This window comes from Solanum dulcamara, chromosome 3, assembly GCF_947179165.1.
Source record: "Solanum dulcamara chromosome 3, daSolDulc1.2, whole genome shotgun sequence".
Classification (NCBI taxonomy): domain Eukaryota; kingdom Viridiplantae; phylum Streptophyta; class Magnoliopsida; order Solanales; family Solanaceae; genus Solanum; species Solanum dulcamara.
In genome coordinates this window covers 29657137-29675007 of record NC_077239.1, presented here as the reverse complement: position 1 = coordinate 29675007, position 17871 = coordinate 29657137, and the positions used below count along the sequence as shown (strand labels likewise).

The 17871-nt window shown below is 36.1% G+C and overlaps 1 protein-coding gene across 1 annotated transcript; it reads left to right on the top strand.

Moving 5' to 3' along the window:
* Positions 1-11272: 11272 nt before the first annotated feature.
* LOC129882497 (thioredoxin H9-like) lies at positions 11273-16515 on the top strand. The gene is made up of 4 exons (XM_055956798.1): positions 11273-11383; positions 14198-14349; positions 15673-15795; positions 16079-16515. Exons 1-4 carry the CDS (start codon positions 11362-11364, stop codon positions 16238-16240), a joined length of 459 nt encoding a protein of 152 aa, XP_055812773.1. The 5' UTR covers positions 11273-11361; the 3' UTR covers positions 16241-16515.
* The last annotated feature ends 1356 nt before the right edge of the window (positions 16516-17871 follow it).

Sequence of the window (17871 nt, the reverse complement as noted above, 5' to 3'; positions counted from 1 at the left end):
TTACCTACGTAAGCTGCTAACTTAGAAGTTTGGAATACTTAAGCCACTTGAGTACATACCAAGCTTACGTAGCATGGATTACACGGGTTCTTAAAATAAGACGACATTACGAACCCACGGGGAAGAGGAGAAGACGACACGTGGCAGCAAGAGTAGGTGCCACATGGCAGCCTAAGAAGGTACCACATGGCAGTAGGTGACCCACCTGCTTGGGGTCAAGTAAGTAAACTACCTACTTAGGGTGTGGTACCCACCAAGGACACATGGCAACCCCTAATTGGTTGCATAGCTACGTTGGTCCAATAAGGGTTGGACATGTGTCACCCTTAGGGGATGACACATGTAACCTCCTAAGCATACCTATATATGCATAATATGTGAATAAGGAGTCCATTCCCTATCCAAAATTTCAGCCAAGAGCTGAACAAAGGAAAAGAAAAAGAAACCTAAGCCTAAGAAAGAGTACTATGGCGGCAACAAGGAAACTAAAGTAAGTTTCCAAGTTTCTCTCCATGAATTACTTACTTATGGTGTTCCTTAATCATGGAGAGATGTATATATGTATATTGCGATGTCTACACAATTATTTATTTAGATTTACGCCTAGAAAAGTGAGAAAGGAAAAGAGAAAATTGCTAGGGGCACAAGGAGAGGGAGCTACGGGTTTTCTTCGAGAAAAAGGTAAGGCCCGATTTCATTCTGTAAATTAATTATTTAAGGTATGCCAAGGGTATATAATGGTATTTGATAGCATAAAATTCCATTTTGGGGCAGCAAGGAGGTGATACAAATAGTCCGCTCAATTTCAGCATGTTTAGAGAAGTTCTAAGCCATAATTTGGCAGTTTTGGCCAATTTCGGGTAAGGTAAGGTTTCTCCTTTCAATTTGTACTTTATGGTGATGTTATGGAGTATTACACGCCCTATAGGTGGTTGGAAATGTGAAAATTTCATAGAAATGCCTAACGTTGAAGACAATCTAAATCGAAGTCGTTATAGTTGAATTATCGTCGGAGTAAAGTGTTGTGCTTGTGGTGTGTTGTTGCAGGTGTGTGGGTGTGTGTTGCAGGGCCTAAATGTATTCTAAAAGGGGTGTGGGTTCTGTTGGTTTCATCCACACGACCCCTCATTTCGTATAATGAAAAGTTTTGTGAAATAAAGACTAGAAATCCTATTTTGGTATCGTAATTTTCAGCAAGTGGTTTGGAGCCTGTGTTGTGTAATGTTGCCATATTTTATGTGTATATATGCTGTAGGGTGATGTTGTTGGTTGGATGTAGTGATTAAGTATATAATTGGAAATTCGGATTGGGCATATTATAGGGGGGTGCTGCCCAATTTTCGTTAACGCCTTAACTAATTAAAGAACTAGTCGAGGAGGCGAATAAGGAAATAGATTCCAGGAATACTAAGGAGCAACTTAAGGTGCTAGAAAGTCAAAAGTGGTTGATATTCTATTACTTCCGTGTTAAATAGGTTTGGAGGACGATGACGTGGACGTAATTAAGAGAAGTTCATACGAGGTATGTGAAGCTTTCTCTTGGCATGTTTTTGAAATAAGTATATAAAGCTGTCTTTCTTCCCTTTTGGCATGTTTTGGCCTTAAGTAAATTGTATGTAAAATGAGGGGATAATTCCATTCCCAAAACTCCAAGTACACCTCAAAATCCCTATCCACTGCTTAGTATTGAAACTCCTGCAAGACTAGAGTATTGCCTGTTAAGGCTTCTACATGTTAAAAAGTAGTGTGTGGAAAGTTATTCCTCCTTTCTCTTGATATGTACTTGGTATAAAAATAAGATTATGATGCCATAGTTGTTCACCGATCCTCGGGATGGACTAGGTACGAAATATGTACATGATGACCACACGAAGGGAAGTACAGACTAAATAGAACTTATTCTCTTTCTCTTTTGGCATGTCTTAGTTGTAAGCTAAGTATGATATGAGCTCCGGAGTAACTCCATTCTTAAGCATCTCTTACTTACTTATGAATATTGAACTCCTATAGTAGTTGAGTTATTTCCCTGAAAACTTCTATATGTTAAAAAAGTACCAAATTTACAGGCTCCAATTCTTAAAGACTATATGATAACAATTGTTTCTGATTCCATAAGCGACTTGGCCTTACGTTGGTACATGTTTAGGGTCCCCGAGGTTACATTTGGTATAGCCCATAATGGCATTTAGAGGGTACTCGAGATGACTACACTACTACTCGGGTCCTCAGGCAAAAGCTTAACTTTCTTATTCTGTCGAGTCTCTACTAAAGATTTAAATTGCATATAGTTACTCACTAATCTACTCGTGTATACTGTAATACTTCTTCTCCGAGTCCTGAGCCGATTATCAGATTCATGCTCAATTCCACTACATTGTCCACTGCCCCTCACTAGAGGGCTGGGTAATGTATGTATATATATGATGATATGATGTAATAAGGTGGTGATGGCATTGGGGCTATGATGGTTTTACAGATGTATCCACCGGATCCCTGATAGGGTCGGCTATATAGTATAATTTGAGCATGCATGCTTTTATAATTCACAGAGTGCAGGTATCGAGGTTTCTTTTATGATATATTTATCCCCTACTTCTTTGTCCCAGTTGTGTTATGTTATGTTTTACATAGTACATATGTCGTACTGACCCCCTTCTCTCGAAGGGATACATTTCATGCCCGCAGATACAAATATAGGTTTGGGAGTCCGTCAGCTTAAGATTCCATTCAGCTCAGCTGAGAGAGGCTCCATTGTCTCGAAGCCTAGTTTTTGGCACTGGCCATTGATGTATAGTATTGTTTTGTTATTCAGGGGTACGGCGGAGGCCCTGTCCCGCCATATGTTGTCATTAGTATTGTTAGAGGTCTGCAGACATGTATATGTGGGTTGTATATGTCAGTTTGGTTCAACTGGGTCTACATGATGTATGATATATGTTATTATGTTACGGCAACCTTGTTGGTTTGCGTTCCCTTTTATATTATGATGCAAATGAAAGAGGCTACAGATATATGAAATGCTATGACCCATGGGGGTTCTCATGTACGTATCATGTTGTTTGTAGTCCGATTTGACTATACTTGGCTTATATGCATTATGTGTCTATAATTTATCTTGACCACAAATGATAAATATGTATATGGGGGTCCATGTCGGATCCCAGTCGCGGCCTATGGGATTGGGTCATGAAAGTTAGACTCCCCAGGATATTTTTAAACCTTATGCTCTGATACAATGTTTGTCATGACCCAAGCTAGGTCCTAGGTGTGACACGACGATTAGAATCCTGAGGGACCCCAACCAAGCCTCTTGGCATATCATTTATAAGCATACATAAGGTAGATAAAGCAATAAATCTAAAACATAGATGCGGAAGTAAAGTCTCAACATGATTAGTCTCAAAAGAGAATAAGTCTCAAACGTAAAGACAACATAGACTCTATGAACATCCAAAGTGCCTCTACTAAACTAGATGGGGGCATAAGACAAGCTCCTACCTCATCCAATATAGAAGATAAAGTCATAAAATGATGAAAAGATAAAAATCTCATCTTCAAAGCATGAGGACTCACCAAATATGAGAAAATAAAGCTCTACTCTAGCCATGAGTGGGAGGTGCGTGATGATTGTCGGTTCCTACATTATGATACAATGTAAGAAAAAAGTATGCAATAGTACATGGAATGTACTAAGTATGTGAGTAGTATGCATAAACAATGAAAATAGGACATAATTAATATGACCATAGGATGCATGACCAATATCTTGAAAACATGAGTAAAACTTGAAAAGCATTTGAAAATCATATCATGACCATGTGGTCAATGAATCATAATCATCGTAAGAACTCTTACCATATCATATACCTTGGTGTGGGATAAAAACTTTAACTGGCATATAAGAGCATGCGAGCTATAATATGCAATCTAGTGTAACTCCCACATCGAGAAGAGAAAGGCTACTTTGCCAAGGTAGAATATGTGAGAATATCATAACATCATGAGCTATATATGGATCCACTATCTAGGCCATATTTGGCATAAAAAACCAGTGTGGTCAATGTAGTTAGGGACTAAAGGTTGCTACTAGGATACCCTTGGATAACTACTTTGGCTACCGGACCGAACCCCAACTTAAAGTCCTCTCAGTGCTTAGTCGTTATCCCAATGGAAATTCATGTAAACATAGTCATTAACAACATTAGCAAACACAATACTAGATATCAATCCTCATCATAAAAATAATCATAAGAGTAGCTCATAAACATGATTGCTCCATAAGAATCCATAAACCGGTGAGAAAATCTTTTCACCTCTTAAACATGAGTGTGTGAGGAAAGCCCTTCACAACCTTTATATTTTTCTTTGAAACTTCGGTGATATCACAATTCATCATCATTCATTACTTTCATGAGTCATCCATAGCCTTGATAAACATTCATAAATCATTCATGGAAATTCCTTTATAAATCAGAATCACAAATCCTTGAAATCATACTAGAAAATAGCATATACAGTTGGTCATTGAAATTCAACATGAAATCATATAATGTAATGTGAATAATGTATAATTAGATAAATAATAATGAAATAAATCATAATTGAGAAGACCCAATGCAATATCATGAGAACTTGGGCTTTAGAAGGAAATTTCATCAAGAGAATTGAAGTAAAACCTTGGGAATCCATGGATGAAAGGACCCATGGATGAATTCTCACATACCTTGATAGATTTGAAGACCTAAATTCAATGAATAAGGAGACTTTAACTTGAATTCATCGAAATTTGCTCGAGGAAGAAGAACACCTTGAGAGAGAGCTTTAGAGAGAAGATATTGTAAATTGGGTGTTAGGGTAAGAATAATAGAGGTAGGAGGGTTAGGAATTAGTTACAGATTAGGAGTTAATCCCCCAAAAATGTCCAAATACATTATTGAGATAATAGGGAAAAAACCAAAATACCCCTAACTTAATTGAATGTAGTTGCTTGGACGGGAGGTCACCATGACCTATGAAGCTCACCATGGGTCATGGTAATGGTCGTGATCATTAAAGTAGGACTTGAATTTGAATGGGTCGCTTTCACGAAGGTCACCATGGCTCGTGAAGCTTACCACGGGTCATGGACCTTGTTGTGGTCCTCAAAGTAACTTAGAGTCCTCGGGATTTAGGTTCACGAATGGCTTCATGGCCCGTGGTGAGCATCACGAACCGTGAAGCCCTCCATAAACCTTGTATCCTAATTTTACAATCACCAGTGCACCTTCACGGCTACTCTCCATACCGCGTGAAGAGTACTACAGCCCGTAAACGTCCACCTAGTGCCTTTTTATGAGATTTCCTTCTTAAACTCAATTTCTCAACTTTTCAACTTTCGGAGTCTTACAAAACCCAACATAGGAAAGTTAGGACCAATCTAGGAAGGACTTATCAAATCATCAACAAAGCAGGAAAGATACATACTGACTAAAGATTGAAGATGATATGGAGATACCTAACAACCAGAAAGTCATCCATTTGAAGCGGCACTACTTTTGAAAAACTGATATAATTTGACTTCACCATGGTTTATTAATTCTCTAAACCCTAATTGTAGAGATTTGGTAGAGTTTGAATGTAGGGAATATTCAAGAAGGAAAAATTCAAAGATAAAGACCAATTAAAGATTGAAACTAAATATTTCACTCTTTTCCCTAATCGAGGTTTTTCATTTTGATCGAATGTTTCCTCAATAAGTTTTTTAATGAGGCAATAAGAAAGTATTACCAACTAGGATCATGGAGCAGTGAGTAAGAAGTACCTTTTTTTTATACTTTATGCAAAGTCGTTAGGGGAGAAGGGACTCACATTGGGACTTCTTGAGGAGAGACCCACACTAGAACTTCTAAGTAAGAGTTCAAAGATACTAAGGCTGCTTTGAAAAAACTAGAAACTAGAATTCATATTATATTTTGGTCAGTATGATTGGAACCTCAATAAAAACATCATGCTAAATCATGTCAAACATGCATATTTAGCTTAATCAAGCATGTTTCTGCCACCATTACATGATGCGGTCTCCCTACACAAGTCATAAAGGTTCATAACAAAACTTTGTGCCTAAAAATAGAGTTTAGACATCCTCTTTGTAAGCACCTAAAAAATAAAGGGCTCTGCTTTATAAAAGAGCGTATATTTTTCCCTCTCTTCTTTGATAAATATCATATAAATAGCAAGTATTCCTAGGTTTAATGTGTTAGCAAATTATATATATTCAGGAAGAGAATTGGACGTTAACAATGAGGTCACCAAGTGGAGTAATCCACTTTTCTCTAATGACATTCTAAGATCACTCAAGACAAACATAGGTTTCGAAAAAGGGATTGTGGTGGAAAATCCTTATGGTTAAGTTTTCTCCCATGCGAGTTAGATGACGTATCACTGGTCGCTCAACAAAATGATCATAAATTCATAAAAAGGACTAAAGTAGAAAAATTCTTACAGTAAATACTCAATGCCCAGTTGAAGGAACCATAAAGTGTTCTGTATACCAACCCTAAAAAGTAAATAATAAAAATAATATGGATGCATAATAGAAATCATTGCAATAGAAAATAATATCATTCAATCCGGCTTATAAACTAGTACTGAGAATATAAAAAAAATTAAAACTAAATAGAAAAGTTGGTAATTGCTATGGGGTTTGAGAAACCAAGATAAATGCACTGAGGGGTCCCTGTAATCCTTAGAGCTTCCATATTATTCTTTGGATAAGGCTTGATCCAAGGTTGGCTCGGAGGCATCAGTAATGACTACAATCTTAGCAATTGCCTAGGAATGGTCAAGGGTCCCACTCTTAACTTCACAAAAGGTATCCACTAGAGTCGTACGAATAGCCCAATCCTAATTTAACAAAGCTACCTTTTGGTCATCGTCCAATGATCTTGAAATGAATTGTATAATCCTTTCATCCTTATTGATCTCTGTCCTTTCTATCACAATGTTCATGAGTTACTGTTAGCTCAACCTTCAGCTTGGCATCCCTTTCCCGAAGCTCCCTAATGGTTGGAGAGAAAGAGTCAACCTATATGATTATCAAGATCGCTCTACTTAGAGTTCCCAAATGGTCTCAAGAAAAATAGATAGGGTAGCCTCGTGTTCTTTCCAAGCCTTACCTGTATCCTATAAATACAAAATCATAAAGCTCCTCAAATTAATTTACATGCCAATTTTGGCCTATTTTTAATTATCATAGTTTGCATAACATGTACTGCATAACCCCTACTGACGTTAGTAATAGAAGAAGGAAGAGAAACAGTATGTCCCTCAGACCCGACATAATTCATATCAACAACCAAATAACTCTGCATAAAAAACACTATTAGGCTAACTAGTGCACAAGGAAGGAATTTGGAAAGAGGAAATCTTACCATGAGAGTCACATCCATTGCATAAGAGAACGGATCTTCTAGGTCATTATAAAGCAAAACCGCTTTAGAAATCAAAGGGGACCTAACAAGATTAGAAGGTTCTACCATAAAGTATGGAATATATGAGGCCCTTAGTACTCCATTAAAACTCTCGTCGTCTTTGACGATGACCACTATGGGGGGACCGTTCTCTTTGCCATAGCCGCATATTAGCGACACAAGAGTTTGGAGAAAACACTCTCTTATCTACTCAAAAGGGCCATAATACCTCTTTTTGATAGGTAAAGGATCAGCGGCAAGGTCAGGAGTACCCATAATACAGCCCATGGAAATCACTACACCCCCATTATAGTTGAAAGAAAAGGGGATTCCGAAAAAAGTACAGAGGGAAGGACCAATAAGAGAAGTTTTCCCCTTTGTTTGATAAGGGTCTAAGTAATCTCCATTGACTTATTATCTTGAGCAAGAGAAGTGTAAGGGTTACATGGGTGATACTCGGAGGATTGCAGGGAATATGAGAAAGAAGATATAACAAGAATAGATTGTTAAAGAAAAAAGAAAGAAGTTTAAGTCAACAAGAAAGAACAATGAAGCCTTAAGAACTTCTGGAAAAAACTAAGAACTGGCTTAGATAACAATAATGGTAATTATTAAAGCCAAAAAATGAGGTAACCCGTTCAGCTAAAAAGTACCATGTAGCTTCGGTGTAAAACTCAAAGAGCATAGTCAAAACAACTTTTCTTTTTTCGATAATAGCGCGAGGGTGTAAATTGCTTTTTAAAAAACCTTCTTAGATGATTTCCTGCCAAAACATCTAGATATGTGTAGATATGCTATGGTGTTGGAGATTAATAGAAATATTTATTTTATAGAAAAATCTAGATATCCTTGGTTAGCTGCAATGCCTAACTACTGGCCTGACATGGTACAATTTCTGAAAAGATACACACCACTTATTTGCAGCATAGTGGTAAGGTGGAGATGTCCTGATGGGGTAAGCTACAAATGCAATACTGATAGTTCTAGCCAACCTAACTGTGGACTAAGCTCTATGGCCTTTTGCATAAGAGATGGATAAGGAGAATTGGTGTATTCTAATGCAATCAAAATGGAACTCTGTTCTGCACTTAAGGCTGAAGTGAAAGCCTTTAAAGTTGGGTTGTTACAATGCATTAATCATGATATTGTTCCTCTAATAATGGAAACTGATTCACTAACAATTAAGAAGATCTTAGATGGTATTTGCGAAGTTCATTGGGCTGTGTCAGTGGAATTCAGATAGATTGAGGAGGCAATGACTAATATGGGTGTGACAGTGGTTCATATTTTCAGAGAAGGGAACAAACTAACTGATTTTTTAAACTAACATAGCTGTTAATTTTGCAAGAACACATGCTAAATACTTCAATAATGAAAATGAACTTCCAATTCAGGCAAGATCTATTTTACAGTTGGATAAACAAGGAATACCTAACATTAAGATTAAGAAGGAGAAGAACAATAATTTCAGATAGGCGTGATTAGAGCAAAATTGTTAGATCACAGCTCATAACATCAAATTGCCAATCTAATCAGTTTCTAACGATTAGAGAAGTTACCATCAGTTCCTATGCTTAAGGGGTTCTCTCAATTGTTGTTGTTGGAGGGTGGTGTTGACCTTAGCCAAGAGTTGTTGCAGTGGTATTAGTTCTACGGAGTTCAATTTGCATAAATCAATGAATAGGTCATCATAAGTCTTTGTTTTCTTAGCGTGTATGACTTAGAGGAAGGTCTACCTGGATTAACTTTGGTCAAAGTCAATTTGGAAGCCGAAGAAGTTTTCAAAGGTTTTGAATTCATGGCATTGGTGAGACATGGGAAATGCCGAATTGAATATCAACCAAGCTTCCCGATTTCAGCTTCAGTACAGACGTTCTTGGTAAGATTTTTGTCATTGTTGCATCGTCGGAGCTAGTTTGGCTTCACCGGAGCTGGAGCTGACTTGCAGCGGCAGAGGATCAAACACCTCTCCTTTAATTTTGATCTTTCTAGATTTTGCTTTAGATATTTTAATTCATTGTTGATTTTGTTTTTGTTTATTTTGGCTTCTGACTTTTTTTTGGGCTAAGCTAGACTTTTGCTCTTTTTTTACATTTAATAAATGGACAATAGTCCAACTTTGAATTAAAAAAATATCTCCCGCCAAAACCAAGGACTCTTCCACTTTTCGAATATATTTCACTAGGTATTCACAAAATTGGGGACTATCTGTATGGGAGAATTCTGATTTAAAGGACAATTGAACTCTAAAGGAACAAGTGGAAGGAGACAACCTGAGATATGCATAAACACCGAATGACCCTAACGATCAAACTAATAAAAATACTATCTTGGGAATATGGTGATGGGATAGGTAGTTGCCTTACATATTAGATCGGTTCTTAGGAGTCCTTTATGAAACCCCACCCGAAGAAAGCCCTATTGCCGGTAACACCAAAGGAAAGCTTGCAACGGTCGTTGAGTCTGACACAAATTGACCTTGAAACCAAGACTAGATCTGAGACACATGATAAGACTTAAGTACAATCTAGAGAAACTTTTTCTTTTTGATCTGGATTAGCCTTTTCATAATAAGTTTATCCAAGAGACTTTGCCCTATAAATAAACCTTTGCATGAGAGTAGAAGGCATCTCATCTTTCTCAATCGTAATGAGTTGCCTCAAGTTCTTTTTTGGTTTGAAGTTACCTCAAGTTCTAAATATATTCTCTCTCTCATTTTTAATTTTGAAATCTAAATATTAGCAAACTATTTTACTTTCAATTCTAAATATTATTTTTATTTGCTTTTTTATCAATTGTGACCTAGTTTTCTTGCATCCAACTCTATTTATAAATTTCAACATTTATACAAACAATACAATCACAAGATGAAAATGAGTCAAATAAGTAACAAAGAAAAAAAAAAGGCTGAGTCAAATAGGCTTTTTTTTTTATTTTGCACGTGGACATTGGATAGTTATACTAGTCAAAAAAAATATATAATCATCACATGGTAACATCTCCTTAAAAATTATATAAGTATCACATGGTAACATTTCCTAATTTTTAGCTTGTACAATTGTACACAAAAACAACAAATGCCAACCATATTTTTTTAGGAAAAATTGTACGGAGTAGTTAATAAAACATGATGCAATTTATAGGAAAAGTTTTAGAATCAAGCTAATAGGCATATGATTTGTGTTTTATTATTAATGATGATTGATGAGTAATTAGTCGTATTTTTTTTTGGTAGTTGTATTTAAATTACTTAGTTGGATTAAAAGAAATTAGTTGCAGGTTAATTTTGAGAAATAGTCCAATTGAATGTGGGAAAATGAAGAGAAAAGGCGAAACACGTTTGGGATAGTGTGTCGGAAACCGCGTGAGAGGGCATCAACATCCTGGTATTCATTCTTCTCCCTCAAAATAAAACAATCTTTCCATACATCTCATAAACCCGTTCATCCTTCTCTCAATTCCCCCTCCTCAGGTAGGCCTTTGCTTCGTATCTCCTATCTCCAATTTCCTCACTCAATTTTCCATTCTTTCTTCAGACATGCTTCTCTTTATTTAACTTTCTAATTATCCTTTATTTGTTATGCAATTGTCTTCCTGACTATACCCTAAAGATCTAAGCTTTGGGTTAATTATTCATGTGGATCTTCTTTATTCACCTGGAGAGTCTGTATTTTCTTGAAAAAAAAATGGGTCTTGAAGTTTTAGGTTAAGCAGCTTATAGTTTACTTGAATGGGGTAAAGTTAAGTAATATCGTTTGTTTTGGTGTTGTCTGAAGGTAGGAGCTTGTTTGATTCATTGCTGATCTTTTTCCCTTTTGTCATTATTTCAGATTTCAGCAAGTGGATTTTAGATTGATACCATCTTCAGGTTACTGCTGCTTAGATTGGAAGTTGTATTTGGTATCCATTTAAAATGGGGATCTCTGATACGGTACCTTTTTCTACAACTTATTCCCAAGTGAAAGACGTATTTCTAAGTGGAGTTTATGCATTTACTCTGTGATAGACGTATTTCTAAGTGGAGTTTATGCATTTACTCTGTGATTTGTGCTTTTACACACCCTTTTATGCCTAGTTTACATTGATAAAATTAATAGGAGAGATAAAATTTAAAACTAAAGATACCCGGGACAATGTAGGAGTGGTCTCAACGGAGAATAAGATGCGGAAAGCTAGGGTTAGATGCTTCGAGTATGTGAAGGGGAGATGCATGGATGCACCAATACATAGGTGTGAGAGGTTGACTATGGATGGTTACAAGATACACAAAGGTAGGCCGAAAAAATATTGAAAAGAGGTGATTAAACAAGATATGATATAGCTCCAGTTTACCAGGGACATGCCCTTGGATAGATGATTATGGAGGACACAGATTAGGGCAGAGGGCTAGTTAGGTAGTTGCGACTTGTCTTGCTTCGTCCTTCTAATAATAGTCCTAGTATTACACTAGGAGTTTCTTATTATTCCATTTTTGTTACTCCCCCCGTCTCATTTTATGTGGCACCCTTTGACTTAACATGGTGTTTAAGAGAAAAAGGAAGACTTTTGAAATTTGTAGTCTAAAACAATCTTTAGATATTTGTGTGGTTGAGATTCATTTCTTTAACGGTAAAAGGGAGTTTTAAGGTTAAATAGTTTCTTATTATAGTAAGGTGACATTTTTTTTGGGACAGACTAAAAAGGAAAGGGTTCCACATAAAATGGGACAAAGAGAGTACTATTTACTGTTTCTAGCACTTTGAATATCGTATTTTTTTTGGTGGTGATTGTCCCGATATTTAGTATGCTTTGTCATGTTTACTTTCACGTTTTGTCTTGGCTTCTTCACTTTCCCTTGTTTCTTTTTTGAACTGCTTTGTAATGCTTTCACTTGAATCGAGGTCTATCAAAAATAGACTCGATATCTTGTAGGGGTAAGGTCTGCATACACCACTACCCTCCCTAGACCCACTCGTGGGATTACACTGGGTATGTTGTTGTTCTTCTTCTATTATCCTGACTGCCACAACTCTTTCTTGTAGTCCTATTGCCTAGTTAAGTGGCTCTCAAGTTCAACTAGAGTTAGAATAGAATTAGAAAGTTCACAAAGAAATTCCAAAAACGTGGAAACAGAGTAAACAAAGCAAAGATCAAGTCAATCAAAGAATTATAGTGCGACATACCAACTTTATGTTGTACACCTGGTCTGTTAATCAAAAATAATTTGTATGCCCCATCTTATGAGCTTGCTAAATTGGTGTCAATTGTGATTCCTAATAATCTACATTATAAAGGAATTTATCTTGTCTCTCCGCATCTGGATACATAAGGAACTTTATTATGAGGCAGCTTGCAAACAACTCTAAAAAAGGGCAGTCCGGTGCACTAAAGCTCCCGCTATGCACAGGGTCCGGGGAAGGGCCCAACTACAAGCGTTTATTGTACGCAGCCTTACCTTGCATTTCTGCCAGAGGCTGTTTTCAAGGCTTGAATCATGACCTCCTGGTCACATGACAACAACTATAAAAGAAATCAAAATATAGCAGTCAACTTTTGTCCGTTCGATGGATAGTGTTGGTCGCTTTTTTTTTTCTTCTGTTAGTCACCTGCTCAACAAATTTATTCCTAGTTAACAATCAAAAAGAACCAAATGTATTCCTAGTGACATTTGACAAAGGTGAGTCATTTTTTAAGTGAATTGCGTTTCTTCTTAAGACATCCAAAATTGGTGCATTTTTCCTATTGTTGATCTTTGGTACCAGTAAACTTCAGATTTTAATAAATCAATGTGCTGATGGACTCCAATATTTATCATCATACACTTCTTGATTCTTTTCCGATAGTGTCAATCTTCTTCTGTGACTTCTTCTAGTAATTTGACTATCAATTTGTTTTCGTTTTATACTAGCATCTTACAGCATCCTTATCCAAACTGTTCAGTCAATAGTTCTTTGAAACTTCAATATAGCACTTTATTGTGCTTTGTCAGCTGGAACTTTCAGGAACAGAGTTGCATAATGATTGTGATCACCCCTGCTAAAAGCAACAACAACAATAACAACATATCCCGTGAAATCCCACAAGTGGGGTCTGAGGAGGGTAGAGTGTACGCAGACCTTACCACTATCTCATGATAAGCTGTTTCCAAAAGACCCTCTGTTCAAAGTAACAGTTCCCTGCTGAAAGGGAAAAAATGTAAAAATATATAGCTGCATATAATGAGAAAAGATGTATCTTGGTAACCTTTTTTCTAATGACCGAGAAATCCCTGATGAAATAATGACACACATTTCGAAACTCAGAGGGTATTGGGTGTGCCTTCTACACTTGTCCACTTAAATACCAGGATTTTCTTGTGGTAAGGTTTGAATCCGTGACGTGTGCCTAACCAACACATCACATGCGTAGCTCTTACCACTAGACCAAAGCTCTGGGATCTACTGCCCAGGATGTGTCTTGAAAATTTAATAACTCAAACATCTAGCACCCATAACAACTAAGCAAATTAGATTGATGGGAGGCAGAAAACATAGACCTTTTAGTCTGAAACAACAAAGCCCACCAACATATATTACACAAAAAGTAAAAAAGAGTTGAACCTTGATCACAGTCTTTACAAGTCTTATTTGCAGATTGATCAATATGTTTATCTATATAACACTATTTATTGGTTTATGAATGAATTGGATGCCATGTCTACCCATTTTTGAGAGGAAGTGCATTAGTATGAAAGAGCTTTTATGTTATATTTACGTCTTTTTTCCAGGTACGTAGCCTTTTTCCCTGTATCAAGTCACACTCCGCAAGTGATGGTGATGATTCTACCCATAATGTCGAGTTTGCTGGTGGAAATGTGTGCCTTATTACTACAAAAGAAAGTTGGGATCAGAAGTTGGCAGAAGCAAAGAAAGAGGGCAAAATTGTGAGAATCATTACTTCTATGTCTCTCCATGCTATGTTATACATGTGTCCCTGTGTGTCATATGAGAAATTTTTATTAAAAGGCCAATCAAGTTCTAGAGGAAACTTGAATTATTTGTATTGCATCCGTTCTATTCCAAAAGTTGAAACTTAAATTTTTATTTTTTGCTTGATTACATGATAAACTTAAATTTTTATGTAGACATTTATTGGAAAAATGTGCTTTTGCGTTGGCGATAGACTTCAGCATTTGGTACTTGATTGAGGAATAGAATCATATACTAAGTACACTATGTAAAATGTACATTTTGGCCACTAAAAGACTAATTTTGGCAATCAGATTATGGCCCTACTGTTTGGGGCCAGACATTGTGAGACTTCCAACTTTTCACTCTTTTTCATAAATTTGTATGTTGGGATTTGAGAAGAGATAAAGATCTTTTCTGAGAAATGATAAAGATCCAACTCTCCCTTGCTCTAAATCTTTTCTTCGACTCACCAAAGAGCATCCACCGTTGACAAGATACAAACTAGTACCTTACTAGCAATTCTCTCTTGTCCTTTATTTTCTTTTGATGATTAAAGATCTGCATACACTCTGCCCTCCCCAGACCCCAGTATGTGGGATTATACTGGGTATGTTGTTGTTGTTGCTTTTTTTTTAAAAAAAAAATGTTAATTACTGTCTAGCTATTACTTTTTGAAATCTTTGGCACTTAATGGGAATGGTTGGTGTTTTAGTCCTTTCCTCTCTACAGTATAACATATAACAGAAATAATGAAAGTGGAGGTCAGCCATGTCAACTTGGAAATCTGAAATTATGATGGGGGATTTCCCCTTTAGATCTCCACAGGTCAACAATTAATATAGTTCTTTTTTCTTCCCGGGACTATGTTGGTTCTTATTAATGTAATAACACGGTGGTAGTTGCATGAAACTTTTGAATGTTAATTCTCCGGAAGGAGAGTACGTTGTCAGATTTAGCATTTACATGCCGTGATGCAGATCCACAGTGATCCCTAACATTTTCACTGTGAACTCGCCAAAACTTGAATGTATGTGTCTTACCAATATCATATACAAACTTGCACTAAAATTCAAAGCACTTATAGAAAAACAATATTCAAGGCACTTTTAACTCTAATGCTACCAACTTAAGGGTTTCCTCTCACCACACTATGTGCACACATGTGAAGGGAGAAGGATACTAACAGAACGGTGCAGCGGTTCCACATGGATTCTTCACCTTTTCTTGCTTAAAATTTTACATTTTTACTGGCTTTGGCATTTTGGACCTTTCTTACGCAAGTGAAATTTTGGCAGGTTATTGCGAATTTCAGTGCTTCATGGTGTGGTCCATGTAGAATGATTTCTCCGTTCTACTGTGAGCTGTCTGAGAAATATCTTTCTCTGATGTTTCTAACAGTCGATGTTGATGAGCTTACGGTAAGTAGCAAAAATTTCAGGGTTCAATCCTATACCCTTCTGCCTCCCAACTATCTAACCTTTAGGTCTTATCATTTTTTTTTAATTTCTACTCTATTAAGACTGGCTATTTTAAGTAATTTTTCTGGAGTCCCAGTGTCTGGGAGATAAATGAACAAGACTTGAAATTTGTTATACGATACAAACATTCGTATGATAAGATTGTTTGGTGGATTGTTTTCCTATAGTAATCTGAAAGTTTTGACAGCTCAGGTTCGCTGTTTGTTGTTTTTATTTGGTTCAGGAATTTAGTTCATCCTGGGATATCAAAGCAACACCAACCTTCTTTTTCCTCAAGGAAGGGGAGCAGATTGACAAACTCGTAGGAGCCAATAAACCAGAGCTCCAGAAGAAGATAACCGCAATAGCAGACACACAGGTAGCATGCGAGACACAACCACAATAATCGCAGTTTGAGGTGGGAATTGTCTCAAAAAATCCCTGCTTTCCAGTTTTTGTCAAGAAACTCTGGTCTCCATTAGGTTTTCTCCTTTCTTTGAGTTGCTGCCATTATGTTGTACAGTTGTACATTGAGCCACTACAAATTTGGGGACATCTTGTGTGTATTTATGTAAAAGAACTGAAGGCAGTCCCAATATTCAACCCCCTCCCCCAATCAACTAAAAAAACATGAAAAGAATGATGTAATTGGAATAAATTAAGGCCTGGTTGTTTGAATCATTATGATTTTAATAGAAGCATGAAGCTGTATGCAAACAAGTTTGTACCATAATGTGATCTGCTTGTGTGTTTTTGTAATGGAAAGCTCCCCTCCTCTGCCCTAATAAACAAAATACTATGAAAATTAATTAAAGCATTGTCAAAATACTAACTCATTATTTCCATTCTTCTATTATTTGGCATAAGGAGCCTTGGAGCAACTACAAAGTTATTTTCATGTGATTTATAAAATATGATATTTTTTGAGTTATGAAATTTTTGAGGCGTGCCTTGTCTTGGAACTTGGGATGCTTCGTGTATCTAACTACTCTTTTCCCTAACATGACTCCAAATTAGAACTGTTTTGATGTAGGGTATGTCTAGGCGGACATATTTTTAGCAAATTCAATTTTGAGAAATCATTATATTCCAAAGGTGCTATTTAAATGCATGCACATACCCCCTTCTCTTCTTGAGTAACTTAAAAAAGCTATAAATAAAGTATTGAAGTGGTTATGGAACGATACACTTTGGTTACCGACGAATGCTTTCAAAGGCGATCAACTTTTTATACTAGTTGTTACTTTACACTGCCATTTTTTCAATATTATTGAATAGCACGGCGTAGGAATTTCAAAGAGCACTTGCATAAATGATGCAAATGAATGTCTACGAAATAGCTATCGTAAAGTTTCGTTCTCAATTTTAAATTGATCGTTAATCTGTGACTCTTTATATCTGGACATATGAGGGGAGCAGCCATGTTTGGTAACGTCACTTAGGCGTGACATCTATATATACATTTAACAGAAAAGGGTCTAAAATGCTCTTGAACTATTGAAAATGGTACAAAAACGCTCATCATCCATCTGTTGGGCCTAAAATGCTCTTAACATCCACCTTTAGGTCCAAAAATGACATTTTCTTTAACAGAAAAGGGCATGAGGGACATTTTTGTACCATTTCCAATAGTTCGGGGGCATAGGCCCTTTTTTCGAAATTAAAATTCTGTTAAATAAATTTTGATCTATTATTAATTTTAAATAATTAAATTGTAACCAATAGATGACCGCCACCTGTTTAAAATAATTATTCAAATTATTTAATTAAAATTCTGTTAAATAAATTTTTGATTTATAATTAATTTTAAATAATTAAATTATAAACAATAGATGAATGCCAAGTATTTAAAAAAATTATTCAAATTATTTAAAATTAAAATTATGATAAAGAAATTTTAATTTATAATTAATTTTAAATAATTAAATTGTAACCAATAGATGACCGCCACGTGTTTAGAAAAATTATTCAAATTATTTAATTAAAATTATTTTAAAGAAAATGTCATTTTTGGAACTAAAGGTGGATGATTATCAT

What these genes read in the sequence shown, in the direction of transcription:
- LOC129882497 (XM_055956798.1), top strand. Translation starts at nt 11,362, where the DNA reads ATGGGGATCTCTGATACGGTAC. An exon ending in GGGGATCTCTGATACGGTAC is followed by an intron (nt 11,384 to 14,197) that starts CTTTTTCTACAA and finishes TTTTCCAGGTAC; the next exon opens with GTAGCCTTTTTCCCTGTATC. An exon ending in CAAAGAAAGAGGGCAAAATT is followed by an intron (nt 14,350 to 15,672) that starts GTGAGAATCATT and finishes AAATTTTGGCAG; the next exon opens with GTTATTGCGAATTTCAGTGC.